The sequence below is a fragment of the Vigna radiata genome, chromosome 6 (genome assembly GCF_000741045.1).
Source record: "Vigna radiata var. radiata cultivar VC1973A chromosome 6, Vradiata_ver6, whole genome shotgun sequence".
Taxonomy (NCBI): domain Eukaryota; kingdom Viridiplantae; phylum Streptophyta; class Magnoliopsida; order Fabales; family Fabaceae; genus Vigna; species Vigna radiata.
The window spans coordinates 30,806,935-30,817,345 of NC_028356.1; the positions used below are offsets into that span (position 1 = coordinate 30,806,935).

Sequence of the window (10,411 nt, forward strand, 5' to 3'; positions counted from 1 at the left end):
AATTGGCCAACCTAACAAAAGCAAACATATTAGATTTGTGTATATCAACACTATAATTATCTAAGATGTGCTTGGAATCTAATTTGGAGTCTAAATAGAAATTTACATTGTTAAAACCAACCTTATGAAAAATTCAAATAGGAGAGGCCAACCAATGTATGAAATTAGTTTTGTCAATGGATGAAAGACATATATAATGAAAACAAAACACTTCCAAAAATCAAACGACAGAGTTTATTAGGGTACACTGAAATAAACTCACTCACTTCTTCTGTCGATAAATACAAAACTTGTGTCCAATAATAACACTATTGGTAATTAACATTTACCGAAGAATGATGGTCCTCGATTCATTGATAAAATGCAGTTTTCCTATAGTGTATTTCCACAATCTATGTCTAAACTTTGTCTACATTCGTTTATAACAAAAGCAACTTTTATGTTATAATTAATAATAGTATTGGATTGTATGTTCCTAGGAAAATTTTTACACAAGGCTCTCTATCTTTGATTACAAACAAAAATTGGATAAGAAGCTAATTCAACTTACAAACCGGTCATAAATAAGGTAAGAATGCGACCCTTATATAATATATTCTGAGTCGTAGATGTAAAATTTTTTGAAGATCTTTAGAAATTTTAATTATTCTTATAACAGATCACTTGTCACACGTACAACGATAGACAACATGGCTTTAAAATATTTTAAAATACCTTAGTCTTCAAAACTAATGACATCAAACATGCTGTAGTTATTAAATTGGAACAATAATGGTGGTTGATCTTCTCAGCTGTTACCAAAGACCCTGTTATAGTCTTGGATTCTCCCTCCATGTTCAACACCACCCATCTTTTACCAGTAACTTTTTCTCACCATGGATTCTGAAATACTCCTTATCTTTTCTTTTCTCCTCTGCATCATTGTGGCACTCAAACTAGGGAGAAAACTCAACAAAAAAAGCAAGTTATCATCACTAAACATACCCCCTGGACCATGGAAGCTTCCTGTTATAGGAAACCTGCACCATCTTGTTTCATCCACACCACACCGAAAACTAAGAGACTTAGCCAAAATATACGGACCCATGATGCATCTCCAGCTAGGAGAGATCTTCATTATCGTTGTTTCCTCAGCAGAGTACGCCAAAGAGATCATGAAAACACATGATGCAACCTTTGCATCGAGACCTAAAATTCTGGCAGCAGATATAGCCTCTTATGGATACACAGACATCGCTTTTGCACCTTACGGAAGTTACTGGAAAAAGGTACGAAGAATCTGCAACATGGAGCTTCTGTCCCCAAAACGTGTCAGTTCATTCCAACCGATAAGACAAGAAGAACTCAGCAATCTGGTTCAACTTATTGGTTCACATGTTGGAGGGTCCCCCGTCAACCTCACTGAAGCAGTTTCCTTATCAATGTATAACATCATTTCAAGAGCTGCTCTGGGCCAGAAGCGCACCAAAGACCACGATGAGTTCGTGTCGATAATCCAACGAGGAGTGCTTGGTGCAGGAGGTTTTGACATAGGAGAGTTGTTTCCTTCTGCTACTTGGCTTCAACATCTCACTGGTTTGAGGCCTATGCTTGAGAAGATGCATCAACAAATGGATCGGATACTGGAAGCCATCATCAATGAACACAGAGAAGCAAGATCCAAAGCCCAACATGACAATGAATCAGTCGAAGATTTGGTAGATGTTCTCCTAAACTTCCATGATGCTAATGACAGCAACCATGAAGATTGCTTAACCATCAACAATATCAAAGCAGTAATCATGGTAAGGATTTCATCTACTTCTAAGTTCTTTCCTTCCTCATCTTTCTAGCTATCTTTTATAAAATGAAAAATATATTTTCACACCTTTTTTACAATATTTTTGATATAATAAAGAAAAAAGTCTCTTTAACAACTCTTGACAACTTTTTGACTACGCATACGTGACCGTCTATGATTGGTCCGTTTCAAATATTTTTTTAAAAATAAATTCAAACATACCAATAAAATGATGACACATATCTGTTGTCAAAAAGTTGTTAAAAGAGTTGTAAAAGTATCATTGTCCTATAATAAACATGTCATTATTTTACTTATTTATTATTTATCATTTGTTTTTGTGAACTAGACCAAATCAAATCAAACCGGGTGACCCATTTTATACACACAGAAGTCTCCATTAAAATCCCTTTATAGAATAAAAATAAGAAATCCTAAATTGAAATCCATAAAGAAGTCTGTCTTGCATTGTAGGACGTTTTTGTAGCTGGAGTAGAGCCTGTGACAACTACCGTAAATTGGGCAATGGTAGAGATGATGAAGAATCCAAGAGTGATGAAGAAAGCACAAGATGAGGTGAGAGAGGTGTTCAAAGAAAAGGGAAGGGTTGATGAGATTTGCATGAATGAACTACANTACTTGAAATNAGTTNTGAAAGAAACCCTAAGGTTACACCCACCAGGAGTTCTTCTGNNTCCAAGAGAATGTGGAGAGACATGTGAGATTGATGGGTATGAGATACCAGCCAAAACTAAGGTATTGATAAATGCTTGGGCAATTGGGAGAGACCCAAANTACTGGAGTGAAGCAGAGAGGTTTTATCCAGAGAGATTCATTGGCAGTTCCATTGATCTTAAAGGAAATCATTTTGAGTTCATTCCCTTTGGTGCTGGAAGAAGAATCTGTCCTGGCATTTCCTTTGGCTTGCCAACTGTTGAAGTCACTCTTGCTGTTTTGTTGTTTCACTTTGATTGGAAGCTTCCTAATGGAATCAAAACTGAAGACTTTGACATGACTGAGAAATTTGGAATCACTGTTCAATTAAAGAATGACTTTTTATTGATACCTCTCACTGCTGGTAAGATATATTTCTTTCCTAAATCATATTATCTCATATCCATCATAATCTCACTCTTAACTAAATAAGGGAACGTATATTATCTATCAAGTTAAACATTATCAGAAAAACTTATATATATAAAATAAAACATTATCTAATGTCAACGTTGATGTTTTTAAAGGGAAATGATGAAAAGAGTAAGGAAGTGAGCAGTGGAAGCAAAGAAGGGTGAGTGAGGAAGAAGATTTCCACACATCTTTGTTGAAAACTGAATATGCCTCAGTGTTTCAGTAATTGAATTGTAATAATTTTATGTTATTTTCCTTTTCTTAAGTATTGAATTTCAAGTTTCCTTTCTTTTTTTTCAGCATGCTTCATGTAAAGAACATTAATAGATGTGTTATTGCAGTTATAATTTCAGCTTTATGTTTCTCTGTCTTTTATGCATGGCTTATTTAGTCACTCCCATAACGGGTACATAGCTATCCAATTAAAAAGTTTGTTTAATGCATTGTACTTTCTATATAATGTAGTGGATTTGAGAAAATAACTAATGCAAAGTATACAAAAGATGCAAGGGAAATTTTGAAGGTGGCATACAAAGGAGATACCCGCATGAAGCAAGTTCGAGTACATGCATCATTTTCCTCAATTGTTAATACAAAACAACAACCAAATGTTAATACAATTGCACACAATACAAGAGCATCAACTTTTATAGTTAGAACTTAGTTCCTCAATAGGGTCATTCCACGTACTCCCTCGACGATGTCAATCTTCGTTTACCACAGTAGTGTTGGAAAACTCACCACCAAACCTCGACCAACGAACCTCAACCAATATACCTCAAGCATAGTACAAACTGTGGACCATTAGCCCTTCTCTCACAACAGCACACTCGTTACAGTGACATTAACGATTGGTTGTGTTGTCTTTTGGAACCCACACTCCGTCTTCATTTTGCACATAACCAAAGGAGGCTTATAGACTCATATCCCACCCTTTGTTAAGGAAATTTAATGCAAGGATCCTTAAGCAAATCAAACGAAACACCTCTTCTATGTGAACTTTGCTTGTACTCCTTGCAAGAGACACCTCTTCCCTCCAAAATACTTCTTATTTCTCCCATAACGTCTTTCAACCATCTATCTTCAGTAATCCATTCATTTGAACAATGGTTGATGAATCCATAGAGATTCGAACCCGCCACTACACAACAATTGAAAAACATTACTATTAATTAACAATGCGAGGATATAAAATACACTACAACAACAAAAAAACAAAACTTTGTCTTTTGGGTTTTGCGCTGCCATTCAAACCTGCACTTATATGATAAACCAAAAGCAATGGTGGACATTGTTAGAGTTGGCGCAACACGATAAAAACAAAAGAGAAAACAGAAAACACATGAGACCAAAACATTAAGGCAACACAATAAAAACATGGATAGAGTTTGACAACTTCCCTTCCCAAAACAAACGATAATGAGAAAAGAGAAAAGAGATGAGACCAAGGAAGTTATGAGACCAACCGAAAATGAGAATAAGAGAGCTGGCGACAGAGACGAAAGCGAAGCAAGCGAGAATGCGAAAATGAAAATGAATAGTAAAAATGCTAAAGCGCGAAACGATTTTTCATATGTTCTCAAATTCCAAATATGTCCTTCCGTATATTGCTTTTACTTCTTAAAAAACAGCTAACCAACAACAGCCACGTGGTGTTGTCAAATAGTTGACAAAAAAAGTTGTTAGACAAACATTTTCGTTTTGCAAAATATGACAAACACAAAATTAAAAATAATATATATATATATATAATTATTATTATAAATATAAAAAAATAATAAAACAATTAAACCAATTTTAATAAATAATAAATATTAAATTAATATATATATATATATATATATATATATATATATATATATTTAAATATTACGTGAAAATTTTGTGGAGAAATAATAAATAAAAATATTAAACTAAAATATTTAATTTATTAAAAATAATTTTAAGAAAAAATTATGGGTTACCTAAAATTTATTGAAGTATTTTTTGAAACATATATTAAAGAATTAATTTTTTCTTTAATATCAAATTTCTCTCACAAGGAATTGATTTAGTATTCATGTTTTCACGTGTTTATTAAAAAAAAAACACAAATATCTCCATAGTTGACCTTTTAATAAATTTTGACAATAAAAATGTAGCCACGTTGATGTGACCATATCAATCGCCTTTTAATTCGGGAGACTTATAAGAAAAAAAAAATGGCAACAGATATTAATTTTTTATTATCAACCATGTTCTTGTCCATGCAACCTTTTCACTCCATAAAAGAAAACAGAAATCTGCATGTTTGAAAATTAACATGTGTGCTCCTTTTAAGTTTTAATCATACTTTTCTTAAAAACTTATATACCTTTTTGGCTTTTATAATATTGAAATAAAATAACTATTTTTATTCATAAATATCAATACTATTGTTATTGTCAGGTTCAACATCATTATTTCTAGTTTGTAGAGTTTTGTAGAGCTTAACATAATCTTAGTCGAGCTTTATAAAACTTGGCTGAATTTATCATTTCAGTCCAAGCTAAGGTGGTTGACTTTAGGAAAATGTTTCTTTGACACCATATTTTGACACAATTTTAACACACATCCACGTGGCGCTTTTGTATTGGCTTATTTGGGTTAAAGAAGAAACCCTTTTAAAAAACGCTGAGGAAGGTAATTTAGGGATTCTCATTTTATGAAATTTTAATTTGGCGGTTTCATTCTTTCACTTTCGTTTTCACATTGGGTGTTCTCTCTCTGTTGGGTTCAAGTGTCCAAAACTTTGGTCTCTCCATTCGTGTCTCCCATTCAGGTTGTTCTCTCCATTGGCTTCTATAACAATCACTCTGTCTCTGTGCCGGTAAGCTCTCTCTTTTGCGTTTGGCGGCTTGGGCGTTGTGGCTCTGTTTTGCATTGTATTTGTCGAAGGGTTTTGGGTTTTGTTATATTTTTTATATTTTTGTGTTTTGGGAACCCTAATCCACCATTGATTTATTGTGCAGTTGCAATGGCGTCTGGTAACCCAACGGTAAGTTAAAGTCTTGGTATTATATATAGTTGTTAATTTTTTTTTTGGTAAGTAATAATTTTTTTTTATAATGTTGTGTAGTGGCTGGTTCGAATCTCTCTTGATTCATCAATCATTGTTCTTTTGAATGGGTTACTGAGAGAAGTGCATGTAGAACGAATTTCGATGACACCATTTCATTGGTGTTTGCAACTGACTTTGTGAGTGAGGTTTATTTTTTGTTGTGTTTGTGGTGGTATTTGACATGTAGCAGCTCTTGATGTATTCACTTTCCTTTTGTTTGTTTGTTTGTAGCTATTTCTTCCATTTTGCCATGACTATCATTGGTGGTGCTATGTAGTCAAACTTAGCACATTAGACATATATGTTATTGACTCTTTGGTGAAGGGCGTAAAAGACCGCAAAAGGATAGACACTGTTGTGGTATGTGTGACCTCATTTAATAATGTTATTGACTTCCAATAAATAATGTATTGTTAATGTCTTACTGTAACTTTTACATTGTAGGCTGATAACCTTTCTCGATTTTTTTGCATCTTGTACAACAGACCGGAAGGCAGTATTGGACCTTTGTCTGTTGTACAAGCAAAAATCTCATCCCAACCAAACTTGTAAGTTGTTATAAGCCTTCAGTTTAAAAATATGTTATTGTAAGTGATGTAGTTTTTCATAGGTGGTTGTTGTTAATTTTTTTTTATGTTTCAGACATGACTGTGGAGTTATAATGTTACAAGTAATGCAAATTTGGGATGAACAGGATAAATTCAATGGGAAAAGCATGCCAACATATTCAAATGTAAGGACTTGATATCATTTTCATTAGTTTTTTATGATTGGGTTGAATTGACTAGTTGAATATTTTCATTTCAGGAGGAATTGCTTGTAATTAGAAAGCAATATGTACGTGATTGGATCCTGGACAAAGATAACATCAGAATACTAGATGCGCTAGATGTGTACGGATTGTTGTAGGACATTTCTTCTTTTGTAAAAATGTAGGACAGTTTGTTTTCATAGTAATATGGTTGGTATAATTAGTTTATATCCATATTGTAACATACAATAAATTATATGAATACATTGTGCAAATGATTATTGGAATAATATTATTGATTTCAAGGTTGTTATTTTACAATGTATACATCATTATTCATTCATGATCGATGTCCAGCTTTCTTAATGTGCAATTTATAAAAGTTCTTTAGCAATATAGGCCAAGTACTGCAATTTGTGTATCAAAATACAATGACTTAGGCCAACAATTGCAATATGTGGAGGAAAATGAAGTAACTTAGGCCAATCGCTGCAGTATTTGCCGCAAAAAATAGCATGGTAATCGATTACGCGTTTCTCTTTGCAGTTCTGCACATCCTGTTACACTGAAGGAACCACCTGTGGTAACCTGGGGGACCACTTGGGAATTTTTGTGTTTTTTAGGCCAAGAGACTTGGTTTTGTGTCCAAATCTTGTTTATGTGTGAGAGTTAGGTTCTAGGTGATGTGTGGGAAACTCCATGCTGGAGTGGGGGACCACCAATGGTGAAAACATTAAGTTAGGCCAAGTCCTGCAGTATTTGCTGCAAAAACATGCATGGTAATCAATTACAAGGCCTGGTAATTGATTACGCGTGTCTTTTTGCAGTTCTGCACATCCTGTTGCACTAAAGGAACCACCTATGGTAACCTGTGGGACCACTTAGGAATTTCTGTGTTTTTTAGGTCAAGAGCACTTGGTTTTGTGTCTAAATCTTGTTTATGTGTGAGAGTTAGGTTCTAGGTGATGTGTGGGAAACCTCATGCTGGAGTGGGGGTCCACCCATGGTGAAAACATCAAGTTAGGCCAAGTTTTGCAGTATTTGCTGCAAAAACATGCATGGTAATCGATTACAAGGCCTGGTAATCGATTACGCGTGTCTTTTTGCAGTTTTGCACATCCTGTTGCACTGAAAGAACCACTTGTGATAACCTGGGGGACCACTTGAGAATTTCTGTGTTTTTTAGTCCAAGAGCACTTGGTTTTATGTCCAAATCTTGTTTATGTGTGAGAGTTAGGTTATAGGTGATGAAGGATAAACTTTTGTATTTTTTCAGTCAATCACATTGCTTTTATATTGACAAAATAACTCCGAAGGATTTCATTACAATAACATCATCTCCAACATAACTTTCATAAAAATACAGTCATCCCATAACATATGTAATATTTTTGACCTCCGTTACAAAAGATATACGAAACCATATGTAATGTTATCTATTACAGTCCTCCATAACATACTATTACATTAATCCATTAAAGTCAATCACATTGTGACCTACACAACAAAATATATATGAAACATATGCAATATTATTCATTAATGGTCTGGTTGTTTGGATGATGATGATGCTTGGTCAGTTGGCGGAACAAATTTGCGAAGGATGGCATCCACATCGACATTGTTTTCTGCCCACATCGGAGGTCGAATGATAGGTTTTGGCGTTTCCTTGACGAGGTCAACTGATGGAGGAGATATTTGTGGTGGGAAAACCTTCACTACGTTGCGGTGAATGATATTCAAGTAGTGGTTCGTCCCAAATGCACTGAAGTAATGAACCTAATTCAACATTACCAAATTTAAGTACTCTATAAATATGAAATTAATATAACAAGACACAAGAAAGGTTATTTGTACTAAAATTGTAAATGAAGTACCCTTAGCTAAGGTTATTTGTACCAAAAGGGTCAAACAACCCACAAAGAAACCAAAAACCAAGAACGCAAGAACGAAAACCAAAAACCTAAAACCCAAAAACAAACTACCCTTACCACAACATTAAGAATGCAAGAACACAAACCAAAAACCCAAAACCCAAGAAAGCAAGAACGCAAACAAAAAACCCAAAACACCAACAACGCAAGAACGCAAGCACCCAAACCAAAAACCCAAAACCCAACAACGCATTTACCTTGCTACAACGAAGCTCCTTTCCCGGAATTTCCATTTCCACCAAACGACGACAAAGGAGAACCACAAACCAGACATTAGAGAGAGAAAGCAGGGGGAGAACGACAACGCAAGGAGACAACGAAATGCCACAGAGAGAACCAAATCGGAGACAAAACGTAATGAAACAGGAATAAGGGTATATTTAGAAAGACAATTTTTTTAAAACCTTCTCATTTTAGTGCCAAGATTTTTTTTAAAATAAAAAACAAAAAAGGACCAATGACAGCTTGACACCTGTCTGTGTCAAAAGTGCGTAAAAAATAGTGTGTTAAAATAACGGATCCTTGACTTTAATATTGAAGTATTGATGTGGATAGTCTACTTTTATACTGAAGTCGCCAGAAAATGACTGACTTTCACTTTTAAGAAATAAGACAATTGAATTCAAAAAAACTATAAAACATTAAATAAACATAGCGGTTTTGAAGTAAGCTAAAACCAAACAAACAAAGAGTATAAGCGACCTAAAACCAAAGACTATAAAATAAAATTTTTGACTTTATTTCAACAAAACACACACTGATAAATGATGATATGTCGATAAATTAAAATAAGAATACCTTATCAACAAAATATTCTGTCAATAAATACTGTATTTTCACCGTTTATTATGTTTTAACTTTGTCTAAATTCATTATAACAAAACAACTTTTATGTTATAAGTATTGGATTGTATGGTCCATGGAGACTTTTTACAAAAAGCTCTATCTTTGATTAGAAACAAAAATTGGATAAGAAGCTAATTTAACTTACAAACAGCTCATAAATAAGATAAGATGCGACCCTTATATAATATATTTTATGAGTCGTGGATGTAAATTTTTTTTGAAGATCTTTAGAAATTTTAATTATTCTTATAACAGATCACTTGTCACATGTACAACGATAGACAATATGGTTTTAAAATATTTTAAAATACCTTAGTCTTCAAAACTAATGAAATCAAACATGCTGTAGTTATTAAATTTGAACAATAATGGTGGTTGATCTTCTCACCATGTTCACCACCACCCATCAATCTTTATATATATATCATGAGTTGCAGAACCTTTTACCAGTAACTTTTTCTCACCATGGATTCTGAAATACTCCTTATCCTTTCCTTTCTCCTCTGCATCATTGTGGCACTCAAACTAGGGAGAAACCTCAACAAAAAAAGCAAGTCATCATCACCAAACATACCCCCTGGACCATGGAAGCTTCCTGTTATAGGAAACTTGCACCATCTTATTTCATCCACACCACACCGAAAACTAAGAGACTTAGCCAAAGTATACGGACCCATGATGCATCTCCAGCTAGGAGAGATCTTCATAATCGTTGTTTCCTCAGCGGAGTATGCCAAAGAGATCATGAAAACACATGATGTAACCTTTGCATCGAGACCTCAACTTCTGGCAGCAGACATAGCCTCTTATGGATACACAGACATCGCTTTTGCACCTTACGGAAGTTACTGGAAAAAGGTACGAAGAATCTGCAACATGGAGCTTCTGTCCCC

General features: G+C 34.3%; 1 protein-coding gene across 2 annotated transcripts in view; it reads left to right on the top strand.

Moving 5' to 3' along the window:
• The first annotated feature begins 657 nt into the window (after positions 1-657).
• The window catches only part of LOC106763094 (cytochrome P450 71D11-like), an 11,307-nt gene continuing 1,553 nt past the window's right edge, over positions 658-10,411 (top strand). The window contains exons 1-3 of one of the 2 annotated variants that reach the window (XM_014647271.2): positions 661-1,784; positions 2,255-2,858; positions 3,022-3,242. In XM_014647271.2, the coding sequence (XP_014502757.1) occupies positions 876-1,784; positions 2,255-2,858; positions 3,022-3,029 (1,521 nt within the window). In that variant the 5' untranslated portion in view covers positions 661-875 and the 3' untranslated portion in view covers positions 3,030-3,242. Of the gene's footprint in view, positions 1,785-2,254; positions 2,859-3,021; positions 3,243-10,411 lie in introns of those variants that run through there. The other variant, XM_014647272.2, reaches the window with a different exon arrangement.